Source organism: Helianthus annuus, chromosome 10, assembly GCF_002127325.2.
Source record: "Helianthus annuus cultivar XRQ/B chromosome 10, HanXRQr2.0-SUNRISE, whole genome shotgun sequence".
NCBI lineage: Eukaryota > Viridiplantae > Streptophyta > Magnoliopsida > Asterales > Asteraceae > Helianthus > Helianthus annuus.
This window is the reverse complement of record NC_035442.2, coordinates 38,340,002-38,362,496: the sequence shown is the minus strand read 5'-3', so window position 1 is coordinate 38,362,496 and position 22,495 is coordinate 38,340,002. Positions and strand designations below refer to the sequence as shown.

Below are 22,495 nucleotides of genomic sequence, written 5' to 3'. Positions count from 1 at the left end.
AATCTTTTATCAATCTACATGTTTAACCTACTGATAGAAAACCCTAAGCTTTTATTCCTTATCGGTAATCACAAAAATCGAATTTTGGGTTTGAACATTGAGGGTTTTCTAGGGTTTAGATGTTGAAGAAGATTGTCACACCCTGGCTTTGCGGAAGCGTGGGTTTATTTGGTGTGACTTCTTAATACCATAGCATAATCACAACAATGCTATATGAAAACTAAACCATGATGTTCATCCATTTATTCAAGTTTAAAAAGTAAAACACGACAGCATTGTTTTCAAAAGTCGACACATGCAACGGATTACAACATGACATAATAAAAATATTGTTCATACGACACAATGATAAGACATGAATTAAAAACACAGTTTAAGACTTGTGACTTGTAACATCCCGAAAATACAAATATTTTAGTTAAAAATCGTGTTGTGAATAAATTAGTAAAATAAACTACATATGAATGGCACTAACCTAGTTAGGGAACCACTTATAAGTAGTTAATGGATTAAAACAAAAGTTAAGGGACTGAAAGTGTTAAAATTGAAATTACTTTCAATTAGTAACCAAAACACACACACCAACACACACAAAAGGTGTGTTGGTCGACCAAAACAAAAGGGGCGACCAGGAGCTTTTTCTTCAAGCCCTAAATTCTTCAAAATCTTACAAATTGAAGGCCAAGATCTGTCCCAAATCGAAGTTAGAGCTAAGATTAGTGATCCTCACAGCAAGAGGGTTACAAGGTATGTAAAAATTGGTGAAATTTCTCTACTCGAAATTCTCACAATTTTGGGAAATCTGAAATTAGGCACTGCATGTTTGTTAATTGGGTAGAATAAGAACACTATAGTGTCTAGGGACAAACCCTAGACAAATACAAGTTGAAATTATGTGTTAATTTAGCAAAATCCATGAACACCCTTGTAGGTGGTTAGTGGGTTATGTAGAACTTGATAAACCTTAGGGTATTGAGGGTTGTTCTAGTGTAAATTTACAATTATGAAACGATTTCTGAATTCATAAGGATAAAGTTCATGTAAAAATGGTTGATTGAATTGAACCTAGGACAAGGTGATAAGCTTGAGAACTTGATAATTAATCATGTAAAAATCTGCCCATAAAGTGTTTGTGATAATGCCTCAAATAAGGCTTAAAACTGAAATTTAATCTAAAACGCATAATTATGATGTTACGGTGTGTTATGCGTATTGTGAATTAAAGAGAGTTCTAAATATGTTATAAATGGACTCTATAGGAAAGGACGCAGGAGCGTCAAGCGGGCAAGCGAGTGGCGAACCACGTTTGAAGGGCCTACTTTGAAGGTATGTAACTTGACCCGTTACAATTAAGTAAGTGTTGATGTTTATATTATGTGTAGTGAATTTCAGAATATGGGTTGTTTTGAATTAAAGCGACGATGTCGCTATATTGAATAATTGGTCTAAAATTTGGTTGGGACTCGTTGGTAGTCGTCATATGGGAGGATTCCTTAGACGAGCCAAACGGGTCGAATAATCAAATAAAGCATGGATTTTGCTTTGTAATACGATTGATTTGTTTGTTGTTATTGATTAAACATTGAGTTACTAAAGCACGATAAATCACTATGTTGGTTTGATAGAATAAGAATTCGAGAAAAGTGTGTAGGCAAAACAAACCAAAAAGCCAAAGCTCATATGTGCAGGTTCTACCGTAAGTTACGGTGTCACCGTAACTTACGGTAGAGTTCAGAGGGCTACGGTGGGGATCTACTGATTTACGGTGGACCATTATAGTAAATTGACCACCGTAACTTACGGTGGAACCGTAAGTTACGGTAGAGCCTGAATCTGTGTATATTTTGTATAATTGAAAATACTCAAGTTCACTTTGATCGTAATTTTGATCAAGTATTATTTCTTAGCGTTCTAACACAAATGTTTATGTAAACATCTCAGTTCTAGGTACTCACGGATTACGGATGACGGTCAAGCAAACTTTGAAGAACCGAACACTACATTTAGAAGCTTCCGCGATGTTTTAAATCTTTAGTAGACTTTGTGTATGGGTTGTAAACACTTGTTAAACTACTTTTGAAATGTTTTAACCTAGTCATTAGTTGACTAAGGTTAACGTACTTTTGAACTCCGTTAACGAATGTTATGTCACTTAACCAATATTTTGACAAAAATGGTGTATTTTATTATTAAAATCAATTGAAAAATTTAAGGGTGTTACAAGTTGGTAATCAGAGCTTAAGGTTGTCAACAAAGTGTTCGGTTCAAGCTTGATCGATCGTCCGGTAAGAATTAACTTATTATGTTAGTAGATTAGGTCTTATGTAAGGAATGAGAAACGAATTGATATGCATGGGAAGAGTGTGTTAACACACTCAAACCCAGAAAGTGCATTAAATGTGAATGGTTAAAGTAAGTTAGGAACTTGGCTAAACCGAAACAAACAAAGCAATGTCATAAATGAAATGTTTAACGCTTGATGTAAACGTTTCAGTTTCAAGATGTCGAAAGGGAGCAATAATGATCCGGTGCCGACAAGCACCGAACAAATGAAAGAAATAATTGCCGAGGAAGTAGGAAAGGCAATTGAAAGCAGTCTATCTGGGTTTATAGACAAGATTCAAGGTACGGTGTTGTCACTCGTAGAAGAACGAGTTAAAAGGTTGGAGGATACGATCAACCTTATGAAAGACAAAACGGGAGAACGTAAAGGCTGCTCATACAAAGAATTCATGGCGTGCAAACCGCCAATCTATAACGGGGAGGTCGACCCGATAATTTGCCAAAGATGGATAAGCGATGTTGAAGGAGTGTTTGAACGAACCCATTGTGACGTAGGTGACTTTGTTGCTTACGGAACGGGTCAATTGAGAAATCAAGCCAAGGATTGGTGGGATAACAAAAAGAAGGAAATGGGAGCCGAAGCGGCGAGGGTTATGACTTGGGATGAGTTTAAGGTACCATTCCTTAAACACCACAGTCCCAAAGCGGTTATTAACAAAATCAAAGAAGAATTCATCCAGCTGAGACAAAAGGGTGAAACAATCGATAAGATCACGGGCATCTTCATGGATAAGCTCAGATTTTGTGACGAGTTAGTCACCACTGAAGAACAAAAGATATATTACTATTACAACATGCTGAGTGCTGAATACCGGGAATTTATGACTCCGTCAAAATACGAGACCCTCACGGAGATTATCAACACCGCCCGGGAACGTGAAATCGAGTTAAAGAAACAAGTGGAAAGAGGTGAGCGAAGGGCACATGATGTAAATCCAAGCCCTACAAAGAAAGCCCGAACGGGAGAATCGGGAAAGAAGGTGGATGCTAAAGGTGGGTCGCCAAGTTGCAAAGTCTGCGGGAAGGGACACAAGGGGGAATGTCAATTCAAAGACAAGCCATGCCCCATATGTAATAAGACGGGGCACACGGCCTCGTTATGCCCGGGAAAGGTATCAGTTTGCTACAATTGCTATCAACCCGGCCATAAAAAGTCCGAATGCCCAGACTTAGTTGGAAAGAGAGACGCGAAGGAGTCTCCAGCAGAAGCCCCCAAAGTAAAGGCTAGGTCCTTCCAACTTACCGCAGCTGAAGCAAAAACAGAACCCGATGTGGTTTCAGGTATATTCACAATTAACTTAATTCCAGCACGTGTATTGTTTGATACGGGTGCGAATAAATCCTTCATTTCGCATGGGTTTATTCGACATCCTTCATTTGTATTGACGAAATTACCTGTGCCCTTAGAAGTTGAAATAGGGGATAACAAAAGCTTTATAGTTTGTGATGTTTGTCGAGGCTGCAAATTAAACATCGACGATGAGGAATACTTGATAGATCTAATTCCGATGTCAATGGGAGAATTTCAAGTAGTCGTTGGGATGGATTGGCTAGCCCAACACCATGAAAAAGTCGTGTGTTTTCGTAAAGAGATAAAACTAATATCTCCGAGCGGGAAACACGTCACCGTTTATGGTGAAAAAGGAGGTAACCCCATAGTGTGCTCAATGTTGAAAGCTCACAAGCTTATGAAGCGAGGATGCAAAGCGTTCATGATATACGCAAATGAGCCCGAGAAAGAACCACAGAAGATTGAAGATGTACCTGTAGTACGAGATTTTGGAGATGTGTTTCCGGAAGATTTACCGGGAATACCGCCTGAACGGGAAGTAGAGTTCGGAATCGAATTGATTTCGGGCGCAAAACCCGTAGCTAAAGCTCCATACCGACTCGCACCGTCGGAATTACAAGAGCTGATGTCCCAAATTCAAGACCTGCTTGACAAAGGATTTATAAGGCCGAGTGTGTCTCCTTGGGGCGCACCGGTACTGTTCGTGAGAAAGAAAGACGGAAGCATGCGTATGTGTATCGATTACCGGGAGTTAAACAAACTCACGGTAAAGAACCGATACCCGCTTCCTAGGATAGATAATTTGTTCGACCAATTACAAGGTGCGAACTGGTTTTCAAAAATTGACCTTAGGTCTGGGTATCACCAACTAAGGGTCAAAGAAGAAGACGTACCGAAGACGTCTTTCCGCACAAGATATGGACATTATGAATTCCTCGTAATGTCATTTGGGCTAACAAATGCACCCGCGGCTTTCATGGACCTCATGAACCGGGTTTGCAAGCCAATGTTGGACAAGTCAGTCATCGTGTTTATCGATGATATCTTGGTATATTCGAAAAGCGAAGCTGAACACGCACACCACTTACAAGAAGTGTTAGAAACACTTAGACGAGAAAGGCTGTATGCGAAATTCTCTAAGTGTGCCTTTTGGTTACGAGAGGTACAATTTCTTGGCCACGTCATAAGTGCCGACGGAGTATTGGTGGATCTGTCCACGATAGAGGCTGTGTCAAAATGGAATCCCCCGAAGAACCCTTCGGAAATTAGAAGCTTTTTGGGGCTTGCGGGATACTATAGGAGATTCATTCAAGATTTCTCCAAGATTGCGTTACCGCTAACAAAGCTAACCCAAAAGAAAGAAAAGTTCATTTGGGGTGTCGATCAAGAAAGAGCGTTTCAGACGCTAAAAGAGAAGTTAACACAAGCTCCGGTACTGACATTGCCGGACGGGGTCGAATATATGGTAGTTTATTCGGATGCTTCACTGTCGGGACTCGGATGTGTTTTGATGCAACGGGGCAAAGTTATAGCTTATGCCTCGAGGCAATTGAAATTACATGAGAAGAAATATCCCACACACGATCTTGAGTTGGCTGCGGTGGTATTTGCCTTAAAAATATGGAGGCACTATCTATATGGGGTGAAATGCACCATATTCACCGACCACAAAAGCTTAAAATACTTCTTTGATCAAAAAGAGTTAAATATGCGACAAAGACGATGGCTAGAAACGGTGAAGGATTTTGATTGTGAAATACACTACCACCCCGGAAGGGCAAATGTAGTAGCGGATGCTTTGAGCAGAAAAGCGGATTACGTCCCAATACGGGTAAGGTCGATGCAACTCGTGGTGACCTCGGGTATACTTGAACGTATTCGAGAGGCACAATTAGAAGCAGTAAAAGAGGAGAATTGGAAGAAGGAAAGAATAATTGGGCAGGTAAAAGATTTGACGGATGGGAATAACGGGTTGAAGACTCGATTCGGGAGAATATGGGTTCCAAACACTTGTGGGGTGAAGACACTTTTACTTGAAGAAGCCCATAAATCCCGATATTCGATTCATCCGGGAGCGACTAAAATGTACAATGATTTAAAGCAAAACTATTGGTGGCCCGGGATGAAAAGAGACGTGGTGAAGAAAGTAGAGAAATTCTTGACATGTTTACAAGTCAAGGCGGAGCACCAAAAACCATACGGTAAACTTCAACCGTTGGACATTCCAGTTTGGAAGTGGGAACAAATCACCATGGATTTGTTGACCAAATTGCCCAAAACTAACCGTGGGTTCGATGCTATATGGGTAGTCATAGACAGACTAACAAAAAGTGCTCACTTTATCCCAATACGTGAGACATATACATCCGAGAAGATGTCGGAAGTGTATACCAATGAAATCATAGCACGGCATGGGGTACCGATATCCATTGTGTCAGACAGGGATACTCGGTTTACTTCGAAGTTTTGGCGAGAATTTCAGGAACAAATGGGAACTAAATTGTTCATTAGCACTTCTTACCATCCACAAACGGATGGGCAGAGTGAAAGAACAATACAAACGTTGGCAGATATGCTGCGGGCGTGCATTATCGACTTCGGAGGTAGTTGGGATGTCCATCTACCCTTGGTCGAATTTGCATATAACAATAGCTATCACGCGAGCATTAAGATGGCCCCGTATGAACTGTTATATGGCAGAAAATGTCGAACTCCGGTATGTTGGGGAGAAGTGGGTCCACGAGGGATAGCACCTACCGATATAATCCGAACTACGAATAAGAAAATTGACATAGTTCGGACACACTTGAAAGCGGCTCAAGATAGGCAAAAGGCGTATGCAGATAAAAGGAATAGGCCAATTGAATTTCAGGTTGGTGACATGGTTATGCTAAAAGTTTCCCCATGGGAGGGCATTATTAGATTCAGAAAAAGGGGGAAACTAAGCCCGAGATTTATTGGGCCATTCAGGATCGTTGAACGGGTTGGCAAAGTAGCTTATCGTCTCGAATTACCCGAAGGGTTGAGTGGGATTCATAGCACGTTCCACGTGTCACACCTCAGAAAATGTTTGGCCGACGAAACCACTCATATCCACTATGATGATATCGAGGTAGATAACAGTCTCAACTATGCAGTAAAACCAATTGCGATTTTAGATCGTAAAGAGAAAAGTTTGAGGAACAAGGTGATTAATCAAGTTAAGGTCAAGTGGGAGCACAGGAAAGGTTCGGACACTACATGGGAGTCCGAAGAAGAGATGAGACGTCTCTACCCTACATTGTTTGGTACGTACCTTGGTTTCGGGGACGAAACCCTTTTTAAGGGGGATGGACTTGTAACATCCCGAAAATACAAATATTTTAGTTAAAAATCGTGTTGTGAATAAATTAGTAAAATAAACTACATATGAATGGCACTAACCTAGTTAGGGAACCACTTATAAGTAGTTAATGGATTAAAACAAAAGTTAAGGGACTGAAAGTGTTAAAATTGAAATTACTTTCAATTAGTAACCAAAACACACACACCAACACACACAAAAGGTGTGTTGGTCGACCAAAACAAAAGGGGCGACCAGGAGCTTTTTCTTCAAGCCCTAAATTCTTCAAAATCTTACAAATTGAAGGCCAAGATCTGTCCCAAATCGAAGTTAGAGCTAAGATTAGTGATCCTCACAGCAAGAGGGTTACAAGGTATGTAAAAATTGGTGAAATTTCTCTGCTCGAAATTCTCACAATTTTGGGAAATCTGAAATTAGGTACTGTATGTTTGTTAATTAGGTAGAATAAGAACACTATAGTGTCTAGGGACAAACCCTAGACAAATACAAGTTGAAATTATGTGTTAATTTAGCAAAATCCATGAACACCCTTGTAGGTGGTTAGTGGGTTATGTAGAACTTGATAAACCTTAGGGTATTGAGGGTTGTTCTAGTGTAAATTTACAATTATGAAACGATTTCTGAATTCATAAGGATAAAGTTCATGTAAAAATGGTTGATTGAATTGAACCTAGGACAAGGTGATAAGCTTGAGAACTTGATAATTAATCATGTAAAAATCTGCCCATAAAGTGTTTGTGATAATGCCTCAAAGAAGGCTTAAAACTGAAATTTAATCTAAAACGCATAATTATGATGTTACGGTGTATTATGCGTATTGTGAATTAAAGAGAGTTCTAAATATGTTATAAATGGACTCTATAGGAAAGGACGCAGGAGCGTCAAGCGGGCAAGCGAGTGGCGAACCACGTTTGAAGGGCCTACTTTGAAGGTATGTAACTTGACCCGTTACAATTAAGTAAGTGTTGATGTTTATATTATGTGTAGTGAATTTCAGAATATGGGTTGTTTTGAATTAAAGCGACGATGTCGCTATATTGAATAATTGGTCTAAAATTTGGTTGGGACTCGTTGGTAGTCGTCATATGGGAGGATTCCTTAGACGAGCCAAACGGGTCGAATAATCAAATAAAGCATGGATTTTGCTTTGTAATACGATTGATTTGTTTGTTGTTATTGATTAAACATTGAGTTACTAAAGCACGATAAATCACTATGTTGGTTTGATAGAATAAGAATTCGAGAAAAGTGTGTAGGCAAAATAAACCAAAAAGCCAAAGCTCATATGTGCAGGTTCTACCGTAAGTTACGGTGTCACCGTAACTTACGGAGAGGGCTATGGTGGGGATCTACTGATTTACGGTGGACCATTATAGTAAATTGACCACCGTAACTTACGGTGGAACCGTAAGTTACGGTAGAGCCTGAATCTGTGTATATTTTGTATAATTGAAAATACTCAAGTTCACTTTGATCGTAATTTTGATCAAGTATTATTTCTTAGCGTTCTAACACAAATGTTTATGTAAACATCTCAGTTCTAGGTACTCACGGATTACGGATGACGGTCAAGCAAACTTTGAAGAACCGAACACTACATTTAGAAGCTTCCGCGATGTTTTAAATCTTTAGTAGACTTTGTGTATGGGTTGTAAACACTTGTTAAACTACTTTTGAAATGTTTTAACCTAGTCATTAGTTGACTAAGGTTAACGTACTTTTGAACTCCGTTAACGAATGTTATGTCACTTAACCAATATTTTGACAAAAATGGTGTATTTTATTATTAAAATCAAGTGAAAAATTTAAGGGTGTTACAACTCGTCCAGGCAAAAGTCACAATCCCTAAACTCGGATGACATCATTTCTCCTACGCAGCTTGATGACATAGCATACCTTGCCAGATCCCTAATTTCCTGAAATACATGTAATTTGAAAAATCAACAAAAAGTTGAGCGAGTTCATGTAAAAGTGAGTATGAGTAAACCTTTAAACTATGTATAAAAGTCCCTGGTATGTAGCAATAAGGAAAAAGAGATCACCAATGGGTTGCAAAGCCACTGGTATGTGTGAGAAAGTGTAGGGAAACTCAAACCTAGCAAATTTGTACCGGGTTTCGGCTGTAAGACACAGTCACCTCTATGGGCCTCCCCGGCCTCACGGGTGTGGGCTCGCTACACCCAAAATAGATCTATCACTCTTGTGTCCCTCGGTCCTAACAAAGAGGATTAATGGCCTCGAGTGTTGTACCCACCCCTCACATGATCTAGTAGTATAAACCCCCCCTATGCTAACCATACCATGTAATAAAAGTTTGTAATAATTGTCGCATGTATTTCACCCCCGAAGTATAAAACTGAAAAACAGTAAAGAGAAAAGGGGGGGGGGGAACATGAACTCACAGAAGCGCGTCTCGTGAAATAGTCGATCCCAAATCAACCTGCTGCGTGACGACCTACACGTACTAATTCCTATTAGATGGACAGACATGCCTTGGCTTAAGGTTTAACGTTTTTGGGAAATAGTTAGACAACTATTTCGTATTTGCACCTCTTAATTATTTCATAAGTATATTCCCTTCCCAAGGATGGGGTAATAATACATGTATACTTATAATTCCGAAAATATATTTTTAAGTCTCACTTAAAAATATATTTTAATTACTTGACTAAAATGTTTTAAATCCCAAAATATATATATTTTTCCCAAAAATATTATATTTTATTTCATAAGTTTTTCCCAAAATAATATTCTACCAAAAAATATACGTACAAGAGTATTTTTCCGAAAATACATAAGTTACATTTTAAAGTTCGCGTTGTAATAGCAATTCTTACGTAACTTAAATAACTATTTTGTGAGAGCGTTGGTATTATTTTGGAGTCGTAATTTCACGGTATTTTCAAGTTATATTATTTTTACCCTAAAAATAATATATCTAGTACACAAAATAACAAACAATCACACAAGCGTTTTATTATAAAATATATATTCTAAACATATATTTAACAAATTTTATTTATGAAAATCAACCTCCGATACTTGGTAATTCTTGAAATAAAAATCATGGCGAAGTTTATTTTAAAAAAAAAACCAAGTTAAAAATATATTTGTAAACGCTTGTTATAAAAATATTTCTAAGTGTTATATTTCTAGAAAAATTTCGCCAGAGTTTCCTCTGTAAATGGAGGTGTCCATGCTTTTAGCATATCATTTTCTTTTGTAAAATCAATCAAACAATTTAACAATCAACAACATACAATATTTAATCACTAATCTTGACAAAATAAGAATAAATCATAAACTCATGAACTTGAAAGTTTTGTAAAAATATGTAGTAAATTACCATCATACTTAGTAGGTCTTGTTATCTTTAAAAACATGATTAGTTTCTTGGAAACTTTATTTTTAAAGAACTTGAAGTTACACAACTTCTAGTCAAGATTCACAAAAATATTTCTTTATGAAATTTCCTTGTTACACAAATGTTTACACACTTGTTTAGTTACTATAAATGTGCTTCTTTCATACAAGATCCGGGTTATGACAAAACTAGTATTTTTCACTTGGTTCTTCCGAAAAACCACTTGTAGATCTTTAGATCCACAAGTTTATAACCTTATTTTTCAAGAAAAATTATGTTTATTCAAGTTTCAAGTTCATGGTGGATGGTTTCATCATCTTTCATATTTCTAACACTAACATCTTACTAGTTCATGTTCTTGAACATGATCTAGTATGTCTAGATGATGATTCATCCTACTTTTAGTAACAAGCAATATCAAATAATCATAACTACACAAGATTTACATGATTTACACACATATCTTTTCTTTATCCACCCTTTATCACTTTATGTTCAAGATTAATGTAAGTTCTTTAGTGTTTCTTAATTTTTAACCATTCAATCAACTATTAACCATCAAAAACAAGATCAAGATGATGATTAGAAGCACTTACTACTAGCACAAGGCTAGGGAAGAAACAAGGCGTAAAAGTGGTGGATAAAAGGAAACGAGAGTGGTTCTTGAACTTTCGAGAGCACCGGGCTTGTTTGTAGGACTCCTTGCACCTTTGGATGTATGAAAGTGGCTTGAAAGAAGCTTGATGATGGTGATATGGTGGTGGTGTGGGTTCGGCCGCAAGCAAGGAAGGAGGAGAAGGGAATGGTTTGTTGAAGTTGAGTTTGATGAAAGAGATTGGTTAACCTTAAACATATTTATAAACCAATCTCACTATTATCCTCCATGTAATATGTCACTAATTCACCAACATTACCCATTATAATAATAAAAAAGAAGGCAAGGGGTGGGTCACCCCTTGTGACCGTCAAAATGAGGGGGGGGGTATGGGGTTGGGTGGTGATGATATAGTTAGGATTTAGTTGAAATCTAAAGGTGTTTAGTTAGGATATTAAGTGTGTAGTATAATATAAGGTGTGTTAGGGTATTCGGGGACCCTAACTAGCTCAGAAAAGTAAAAACTATGTGTTTGGCAATATTTTTATGTTCCGGGTAAAGTCCGGTTGTTCGGTTGGATATTGATCCGTTAAAGTGTTAAGTAAAGCTATAAAGTGTCTTTTAAGTTATTTTTAGTGACACATTAAATTCCCAACACTTTGGAAAGTGTCTGGAATTATTTTGACAAGTTTTTGCACTTTACTAGTATTGTTAAATGCTGAATTTTTGTATGTAGTGCAGAATTTTGTAATTAAAGTACATTTTAGGCACCTCCGGTCACTATAACTATCACCTAGTGAGGCAGTTTTATGATCCTCATCTCCCTACACTCCCTACTAGTGCAGTAATCTATTCCCGGCTCATACTGGCCTCAGAAACAATGTCTGTCTAGTGCTGGCAATGTCAGCATGTTTACTGGGTTACTCGCTCACTGTGCTAACTGTGCTTTTGTGCATCAAGTTTGTCACTATTGTTTGTGTATAATAAATGGAGTGACAGTAATATAGTATGATGCATGAGTATGTATGTATCAGAAAACAGAAAGCAGTTTATTCATAATTGTAATCAAGCACAGTAATTAAGCACCAATTAAATATTAATTAATTTGTACGGATACCTGGATTTGTGAGGGTTGTCACAAAGATGGAGGAAATAAGGGTTTTGAAACTCAAACACCATCTCTCTCTACTCAATTTCTGTTCTTTCTAACTTTCTTTCAGATTTGTGGCGGTGGGGTTAGGGTTCATGTGATAGGGTGGGTTGTGTTTTCAGATCTTGTTTGGATTGTAGTGGTCGACGGTGCGTGATAGCGGGGGTTAGAGTGCAGGTTCAGATAGTGGAGTGTGACAGGTGTGGGTGGCGGCAGGTGGTGGTGGTCTTTGGTTGGTGTAGGGATGTTCAAAAAGCTTGCGGCCGTGACTCGCTTGAAGCTCACTCGGAAAAAGCTTGAAAAAAGCTCGACTCAAAATCGGCTCGGTTGTAAACGAGCCGACCCGAGCTAGGCCTGGCTCGGTTCGTGAGTCATGAGGCGGCTTGAACTATAATATTTTATATATATTAATTTTAATATTCAAGGGTCTGTTGAGAACCCGGTATGTAATGTTAATGATATTGATGGTGGGTAGATTATTTTGGTCACAGTTTAGTTCAAAACCAGGGTACCCGCATTCTGGAGGGTCCTGATGGCGCCGAAAAGGGTATTGGATGCCGGAGATGGTTCCACAACTGAAGGAATGGCTGCAGGTCTCGTAGAAGCCTTCGGAGTTGGTCCATCGTATTTGCGTTATGATCAAGATTAGTAATTTGGGAATCAAATGATGGAAATTCATGGTGGTAGAAGACTTGGTTGAGTGTTGAATGGGTGGTTGTTTAGGGGAATCTTTTAACAACTCCTACCATGTGTGAAAAGGAGATGTTTGGTTATTTAATTAGGGGTGTGGTGTTTTATTATTAGGTAATAGAATGGACGAGGGAATGAAATGGACGAGGTAATGGAATGGACAAAGGAATGAAATGGATCATTCCATTCCATGGTCTTGTTTAATTATTATGTGGGAATGGAATGAATCATTACCTTGTAGTGTTTGGTGGGCAGGAAAAAAAGAAGGAATAAAATTGGCCATGGGTGGAGATAGTCGATGGCGGCGGTGGGTGGTGGCGACGGTTGGTGGCAGCGGTGGTGGGAGTGGCGGTGGTAGGTTGTGACGGCAGTGATGCTGGTGTTCGGTGGCAGAGGGTGGCGATGGTCGGAAGTGGTGCCGATGTTGTGGAGAAGGGTGGTGGCGGTGGGTGGGCGGTGTTAGCGGTGGTGGCCGGTGGTGGCGCTGGTGTTCGGTGGCGGAGGGTGGCGACGACGGTGGGTTTGGTGGCGGTGGTCGGTGATGTTTGATGGTGGTGTTGGTGCCGATGTTCGGTGGCGGAGGGGGTGGTTACGCCGGCGGGTGGTGGTGGTGGCGCCGGTGTATGGTGGCGGAGGGTGGCCATGGTCGGCAGTGGCACGACGGGTGGCGGCGATGGTGGCGCCGGTGGTCGACGGCGTAAGGTGGGGGCATCGGGTGGTGGTGGCATTTGTGAGTGGCTAGTAGTGGAGGTGGTGGGAGGTGTTGGTGATGAAGGTGGGAAAGGAAATGGAATGGAAAAAAACAAGGGGTGTGGATGGAATGAATTTGAGGGAATGGAATGCCATATGTAATGGGTGATTCCATTACCTGACCAACAAAATACATTTTTTTCATTCCCTCCTAATAGTCCATGTCCATTCCATTCTCTCTCTCATTCCTGCATACCAAGCACTACCTAAGTGTATTACTCTAATTCTAGAGAAGTATCATCTTCTAACCATGAAGTGTTCCTATAAATATGGTTAAGTTAGGGGTTGTTTGGCAACATCTGAATGGTTAAATGTTGAACCAGTAAGAGGTCTGAACCATTAAGTGCTAAACCAGTAAGAGGTCTGAACCATTAAGAGCCAGTATAATGCTTAACCGTTCAGAGGTAAATGTCTGACCAATTCAGATTAGAGGTCTTAACCATTCAGACTCAGTATAGTGCTTAACCATTCAGAGGCAAATGTCTGAACCATTTAGACATTTGCTCGCGAACAAATAGTCTAAACCATTAAGTGCTGAACCAGTAAGAGGTCTGAATCATTAAGATCTCCATTAAGAGGTAAACAAACAGCCCCTAGTTTGATGAATTCTCTCAAGCCTTTTTTTTATCCTGTATCGCTAGAACATAGAGAGTGGAAACAACACCTCTCCTATAAAATCCATAGTGAAGCCAAACCATAGACTTAACAAGTTTTACTTACATATTTGGTCCTTTAGCTTAAGTTACATATTTAGCCCTTTAGCTAAATTACATTGTAACTACGGTATCCAGTGTAACGCCTCGCTTTTTATAACTTCCTTTATTTGGAAAGCTCGCCTTATATTCTATTTATGGAAACTCGCATTCTTTTGTAATCGTATTCCGTTGCCAATTAGTTAAACCGACACTATCATTGTAATAAAGAAAACTTGAGTAAATCACAATTTTTGTCCTTTATGTTTGTACCAAATTGCAGACGGTGTCCTTTACCTTCAAAACTGACTGGTTTTGTACTTAATGTTTCAAAATCTTACATGTTCTATCTTTTAGGCCACCCAGTTAGAATTTTTGGTTAAATCTACTCACGAAAGGGTATTTTTGTCTTTTTACCTATATATTTAACATTATTATTTAAAAAAACAAAATATTAAAAAAAGACTATTATTATTATTACTATTATTTATATATATAAATTTTGTATCATCAACTCTCTCTCTTGCACCATCAACCACCACCTCAAGCACCATCACCACCCACCCCACCTCACCCAGCCTTCATCGCCACCACCCCCACTTACCGACCACTACCAGTTCCACCACACCAGCCCCACCTATCAACCACCGTAACCCCACTGCACCCACCATCACCACCGCACCATAACCTCTCTCTCTCTACCAGACTACCGCCACCGTCTCCGACATCACCACCCCCATTGGAACCCTAACCCCAACCTTTCAAACAACCCAAATCAACAACCACCACTGTTAAACCCACCACCCCATCCACCATCACAACCCGCCATCATTGCCACCATCACTACTCCCACCGGAACCCTAACCCAACCTTAAAAATAACCACCGCTGACACCGTCACCAACCAACACCACCGCTGCCGACTTCCAGTAAGTAGCTAAGGTGTTTGTTAAAACGCCTCAATGAAACCAAGTTGATTAATTGGGTTATTTATGTGGTTTTAATATATTTGTGGATATTTGTTTTGAACCAGGAATCTAATTTAAACATATTGGGCTTGTGTGATCTGTTAATATTTAATTGGGTAATGCAGGTGTTGTGACATTTTGCAAAGTGCAATCTGCTTTTTCAAGCAATGAGGTTGCACTGCCAGTTGATGTAGAGGAAGGGTTTGCTGGTTTTCTAGAGAATTCTAGAGGATTTGGATCCAGAAGTGAAACGGTGGTGGCGTCGTCTACCGGATGGGCTTGAAGAACTTGATAGGGATGAGCTTCTTAAGATCGACAGGAGGTTCATGGTGGGGATGGGCGTTGTTGTAAAAGTGAAACTGTGGTTAAAGAGAGAGACAGATAGGGGAAGTTTAGAGAGAGAAAAAGAGTGCAGAATTTCTTTTATTTTCTTTTATTTGTTTATACATTTTTTTATTTTTTACACAATAGCCCCTTAATATAACTTGTTTTACACAATAGTCCCTAGAGAGATAAAATGACAAGAATGCCCTCATGTGCAAGGTACATGACCATATTTAACCAAAAAATCTGACTGAGTTAGTGTTAAAGGACACAACGTGCAGGATTTTGAAATGTTAAGGACAAAACCAGTCGATTTTGAAGTTAAAGGACACCGCCTACAATTTGGTACATACATAAAGGACAAAACTTGTAATTTACTCAAAAAACTTGGTCATTTTACTTAAATTATGCATTTATTATACATACTCGCTTTATATTCAAATTACATGCATATTCGATATACATTTATCTCAAACGCAAATACGTACTTATTTTACACGCAAACGATCGAAATGCGTATTTTTATGCATGTTATATATGCAAATACTTGGTTATACATTTATAATACTTAATCTATATTTTTTATACTTGTTAATACCTAAATATCTGTTACTTATACATAAAATACCACAAAATACACTCAAAACCAAACTGCAGGGATGATTTATGTCAAAAACTGAAAGATGGCCTGTTGGTGACTCAGGCGACACGCGGAAAGATCAGTGCCACCTTCCGCGACGCGCGGGGATGAACGATCCGCAACCAGCTTTCTAAAACACGCAGATTGGTCCGTTTTTGCACCTTTAACCCCCACCTAATTGTCTTTAATGCCCAACTAACACACCCTAAAGCCTAAACCCTAATACCATAATATAAATACAAGCCTTCCACACTCTCCCAACACTTTACACTCTCTCAATTCACTCTCAAACTCCTACAATTCATCCAAATCTCCAAGTGTTGGCAGATTGCATCTTTGCTCAAAACAGTGAGTTTTGAGCACTTTTCTTCTATTTTTCTTCATGTTTTCTTGTAGCAATCTACTTGGATGACCTTCAAGGATGTTATCCAAGATTCACCAAGGTGTAATCAGGTGGTACATCACTTACATAAGGCTCCAAAGTCAGATTTACTTTCTGATTTATAAAAAAACGTATGCAAACTCACTTTGCTTCAACTTTCTTCATCATTTCTTCTTCCACCAACTTTCTTCATTATTTCTTCTTCTACAAAGCTTGGAACACCTCTAGGAATGTTTCCACGGGTTTACCATGGTAAACCGAGGTGGAACAACACCATTTTGAGGTCCAAACTTTCTATTTTGGAAGAAACTTGGTTAACTTTTACAAAACTTAACTTTTTATACATGAATCTTGTACCTAGCAAGCTCCTAAACCCATCAATGGTTGTGGAACTTGTTAGAGTTTATTCTTACAAGTTTAGAGGTACAAACAACCTCTAATTTTCTGTCTTAATAGGGTTCAATACAACCCACAAGTGTTGAAGTCACATAAGTTTACCACTGTTCATATGGAGAGACTTATGTTTGATACAAGTGTGAACATTGGATGCTTTTGTAATCCGAACTTGGTTCCACACCTCACTTGATGATTTATTTGTTAATGTATTAGTTAGTTATTTGTTCCTTGTTATTCATGACCCTCCGAATCATCCTTGTGATGATTTGTGTAATGGTGAATCATACAAAGAGGTTAATCCTCTATGCTTGACTTACATGATAATATATGACAATCTATGATGGACTTAGCTTAGATTATTAATAAAACTATATAAATATATATATATATATATATATATGAACTTGGCCTAGTTTATGATAATAATTGGTTTATGGTTATTCATCATAAACTAGAGCTAACTTATCTACGATTCTAAGTCATTCGTTGTCGATTCTAATGGGCAAACTAGGACCCATGAAATCACATACAACTTAGTGTCACTACGAGTACTTAGACTAGATAATACTTTTATGAATATATACTTTTTGTACTTTAACTTCTAAATCCCAAATTTAATTAATTGATAAACGCCGTATAACCTTACCTTCGATTCCTTAATCACAAAAAACTCGTCACTCATGGATAATCGGAAAGCTTTGCAATATTGTGAGTACACTCGAACACCCTTTTTGGGTGCAATATGTTTAGTCTATGAAATCACACTTATACTTTATTCAAATGCACAAACAATCCAATACACGCATGCATACGTTATACTTGATTCGTTAATCTAGGTTTGTTCGTTTTGTGATAAACTTGTCATTAACTTCGTACGAGCCTACCCTTAACATGTATATCGCTATAGGAGTAGCGCACCGCCCTTGAACGTGAGGTTATGTTAAGGCATTCATTCATACTTGCGTTAAACCTTGGGTTGACTTGTTTGTTCACATGACAGTTTATACGTTAATCTTGATAACTAGTTTTGCCATGTGGATTGTTCATTTTTATACTTATATGCTAGTACTCCAAAACTTGTATACTCGCCAATACTTTTGTATTGAACTATACTTTAAAACATGTTGCAGGATTATGATGATGATGATGATGCACGAAACTTAGTAGGATGCCTAGAAACGCATTTTAAACTTTAAATACTTGCTGTAATGTAATTCATTTTGTTTCAACTTGTTGTATTCGATTTCAAACAATGTAATTGATTCTTTTAGCAATGAAATTTATTATTAAATACTTGTCACAATTTAGTGTTATGGGTGATGAGCAATCTATTTCGTCTCACTCCGATGTTTCCGCAATCACTTGGGGTGTGACATCCAGGTTAGATAAAATTTATCATTTGAATGCTTTTCAGGTTAGTTAACTTGATGGTTCAATGTTAGAGCGAGCTAAATCGAGCCGAGCTGGCTCGAGTTTTATTCGAGTCAAGCTTGAGCCCAAAAATTCAGCTCGATTTAGAATTTGAGCTCGAGCCGAGCCAGCTCGTTTTGAATTCGAGCCGAGCTCGTAGTGTAATCAGGGGTATCCAAAAAAACTTTTTTTTACCGTGCAATCATACAATATTAAAAAAAACAACAATAAATAAATAAAGTAAAACAAATACCTAATAGGGTATTATTTGGTTATTTGGGCTAATCTAATATGCTATTATTTGGTTATTTGGGCTAATCTAATGTGCTATTATTTAGTTATTTGGACTTATTATTTGGGTTTGTATCATCATCAATTAACTGGGCTTATTATTGGTTTGTAAATTTTTTTTTTTGAGGGGTGTCCTTGTAGTTGTTTAGGGGTGTCCATAGTATAAAAATCGAAAAAAAAAAAATTAACACTACCGGAAAAAAGTTGAGCCGTAGCCCGTGCTACACCTGGACCTACACTAGGTCCGCCCCTACTTATAGTGTTAAAACCAATAAACCATAGGAAAAAAATTGAGGTTTACACTAAAAAAATATATAATACTAATGATATCAAACCATGTTCCTACAATCCTATCTGACTCATCACCATCTCTAGTTCCAAGTCAAAATGAAAGAGTTTGTATGATGATGTGAAAAAAAAAAGTACTTTATATATTAGTTAGTGTTTTATCTACTCCTGTTTTGTTTAGTTGTTAAGCCTAATGTAATGGATCACGTAAACAGCTAGTGACGGAGTTTGAACGAAAATTCAGTGGGGGTGCACTTTAAAAATCAAAATCGATACGACCAAACTCTTAAAATTCAAATATTTTACACTACAAAATATATTTTTTTCAGAAATCTTTTAAAAATTTAACACTGCGAACGAAAAATCGGTGGGTTCGAGACACCCGCAGACCACAAGTAAGCTCCGCCCATGCCAACACCCCCCCCCCCCCGGAGCCATGTCAGAACCGTGGAGACCTGTCGTCACGTCGCTAACAATCCTCCCTTCATGCGTGGTTGGAACCACGCTCCACTGACGCGGTGATCACACCCCATCCATGCCGAAAACCTGAAAATGTGACCCAACGTCGGAGCCAACTCGGATCCTCACCACGCCTTCATTGACGCCAATTATGTATGTTATTATTACTTCATCATGTTTTGTATGCTAAATTAATGTAATATCAATAATGACAATAAAAACAAATGGTCTATTGAACTAATCTTCTTTTGTCTTCTTTTTTTCCTATTCCCGTAGCAAAACTGATGTTAGAACAGTCCACAACTACTTTTACTTATACCCTAAAGTAGCTTCAATATGTCACTATACCTACTATGTTTTCTTTAATGAGTCTGTGAGTATACTTTGCTTAAGAAAACCAATACATTATTATATCTAAGTAATAGATATAATGACTTTTGAGACCGTATTAAAATAAACTTGATATTTTATACAACATTCTAACTTATTTTTGCTTAGTATTTATTATAAAAATAATAGTTTTGGTTTACGATATTTCTTTTACTAATTATTGAAGAGGCCTTTTAGATATTTAAATATTGGTAAAATGTTTAACTAATTACCCATCTATTAAAACATAAACTTCTTCTTTCAGAACAGGGTTGATGAAAAAGTTATTTATCAAAATGGATAATCTAAAATATATTTACTATAGTGAGTATTTTGTAGCCGATGATGGTCAGCCCAGCTGGTCGGAGGTGGGAGGGTTTACACCTTAGGATGGTTCTCGCCCGGGCTAGGTCTCCGGTTCGATCCATGCACTCCACGAAAAAATTCCCCGTGACGGTTTGAAAGGAGGACACTGGTGTATGGGTAGGGATTCGAAGTCGGGACCCGGGGGTTGTCTAGGATTGTTTTCACCGCTGAAACACACCTTTCAAAAAAAATAGTAAGTGTTTTGTAAAAATCCTTCTTTTTCTCACTCTTATTCTAATTGGGTAAACAAAATTTCAAGTTAAAAAATATCTTTTATAGAAATTGAAGAACAAAGTTTCTAACAAAACTTAGAAGGCATTTTGTTGAATATCATATTCATACATTCATACATATGTATTAATTTCTAACTTAACCGAGAAACAGTAAATTGACGGTAACGGCGTTTGGAAAACTAAAGACCCACATTGCAGCTGACACCTCTCAAGTCTCACCCTCTGCCTCCTCTCTCGAGCTCCGGCACCAGCTCCGGTTTCTTCTCCGGCCGCACACCAACCTCCAGCCTCCTGTCCTTCTTCTACCCCCTCACACCGCCCACACAACACCCCCTCTTCTCGGGTAAACGGTCGGCCACCACCCTCGGGTGGTGGCGCACGACGACAAGAATACGGCAGCAAGGGAGGGAACGAGATGAGAGAGAGATCGGCGAGAGAAAGGGGAGGCAGACAACCTCCCCCGTGGCGGCGCAAAGGCCGACAGGCGGCGAATCCTCCTCCGGCGACCCAGATTTCGGCAATCGACGGCTGGGGTGCTGGAATTCCGCATCAGATTTAGATGCACAAGGTTTCCGGTGGAATTCCAGCGACAAAGCGGCGGAGAGACGCTGGTACGGGGTGGTTTCGACGACTGACGACAAGGATTTAGTAAGTTTCTTTCATTTTCTTTTCTCTCCGGTAAACTTGTCAGCTTTACAAGTGCTAACCTAGCTTCCCCTGCGTTTTGGTTTTGTTGGTGTTGGCACGGGTGGCTGACAACGGCGGTGACCAGAGGTCGACAACGACATATAACTGCCAGAATTTAACGGCAGTGATTGTGGTGGCTATTGTTAGGGTGTTTGGTTCAACACGGTTCCTGCGCGGATTCGTTCCGGTTTGGGTTCGGGTCAAGCAGGTCAGGTCAAAAGTGACCGATCGACGGGTCAACCTTGGTACCACGGGGCAATTCAGGTTTCGGTTTGAGTCCGGGTTAGACACAGTCAACGCGAACAACTTTCGTTCATCTTCAGTCAACAAAAGTCAACGGTCAAACTGCGGGTCAACAGCAGTCAACGCCGGTCAAAGCCAGACCCGGTAAGAATTTAAACGAAGCGAATTTTAATTTCGTTGTTTATACATATTATACTTTACGTGAATCGAGCTCGAACCGATGCTTTTAGCGAATATTTACGTTTTATTTTGGCATAATGTATGAAATGTACAAACAATCACAGGTAGTAAGCTGTTTAGCCAGACAGGGTGTTTGGATGTGCGTTTTGAAGGTGATTATTGTTGTAACATGAATAATCATATTCAGAAAGTAAGCTGTTTAGAGTAAATAAACACTTTGGCTGTCACACCCTGGCTTTGCGGAAGCGTGGTTATTTTGGTGTGATTTCTTAATACCATAGCTTAACCATAACAAAGCTATATGAAATAAAACCATGCAAGATCATCCATTCAATTAAGTTTTAAAAACCAAATACAACAAACATTGTCTTAACGGAAACACATCCTAACGACATAAACATTGTTCAACAAACATAAACATCAACATAACATAAACACAGTTTAAGGACTGTGACTTGTCCAGGAAAGTGTCACATTCCCTAAACCCGGATGACCTCGTAACTAGTGCAGCGGGAAAACGTGTCATACCGCGCCAGATCCTTTAATTCCCTGAAATACATGTAAGTTGAAAAATCAACAATAATGTTGAGCGAGTTCATGTGTAAGTGAGTAAATAAACCTTTGTATGTATTAAAAATCCTGGTATGTAGCAAATAAGGAAAAAGAGATCACCAATGGTTTGCAAGGCCATTGATATGTGTGAAGTGCAAGTAGGAAGATTCAAACCTAGCAGATTTATGCGTTGGGTACAAAGTCACCCCGAGGTCCGTTATGCTGGGCCTGGGGCTGGGCTCGCTACACCCAGATAGATCTACCGCTCCTGCCCCTCGGTCCTACCCTGAGGATTAATGGCCGCAAGTTTCCGCCTACCCACTCACATGATCTAAATAATAACCCTCCTTACGCTAACCATACCATGTAAGAAATATTCGTAATCATAGTAACATGTATTTCACCCCCGCAGTTTAGAAAACTGAAAACAGTTAAGAGAAAAGGGGGACATGAACTCACAGTGGTGCGTCTCTACCAAGTATACCTCCAA

The 22,495-nt window shown here is 38.9% G+C and overlaps 2 protein-coding genes and 1 long non-coding RNA gene across 3 annotated transcripts; 2 read left to right on the top strand and 1 right to left on the bottom strand.

The window, feature by feature from the left end:
* The first annotated feature begins 616 nt into the window (after positions 1-616).
* Positions 617-8,702, top strand: LOC110881096. The gene is made up of 4 exons (XR_002559585.2): positions 617-747; positions 1,260-1,326; positions 7,842-7,908; positions 8,516-8,702. It is a non-coding gene; the product is annotated as an uncharacterized LOC110881096 (long non-coding RNA).
* A 4,304-nt stretch (positions 8,703-13,006) lies between these two features.
* On the bottom strand, positions 13,007-13,420 carry LOC110880933 (proline-rich receptor-like protein kinase PERK2). Its single transcript, XM_022129355.1, has one exon. It carries the CDS (start codon positions 13,418-13,420, stop codon positions 13,007-13,009), a length of 414 nt encoding a protein of 137 aa, XP_021985047.1.
* A 4,819-nt stretch (positions 13,421-18,239) lies between these two features.
* LOC118482609 lies at positions 18,240-21,657 on the top strand. Its single transcript, XM_035978167.1, has 3 exons — positions 18,240-18,341; positions 20,542-20,991; positions 21,116-21,657. The coding sequence occupies exons 1-3, from the start codon at positions 18,240-18,242 to the stop codon at positions 21,419-21,421; spliced, it is 858 nt and encodes a 285-aa protein (XP_035834060.1). The 3' UTR covers positions 21,422-21,657.
* The last annotated feature ends 838 nt before the right edge of the window (positions 21,658-22,495 follow it).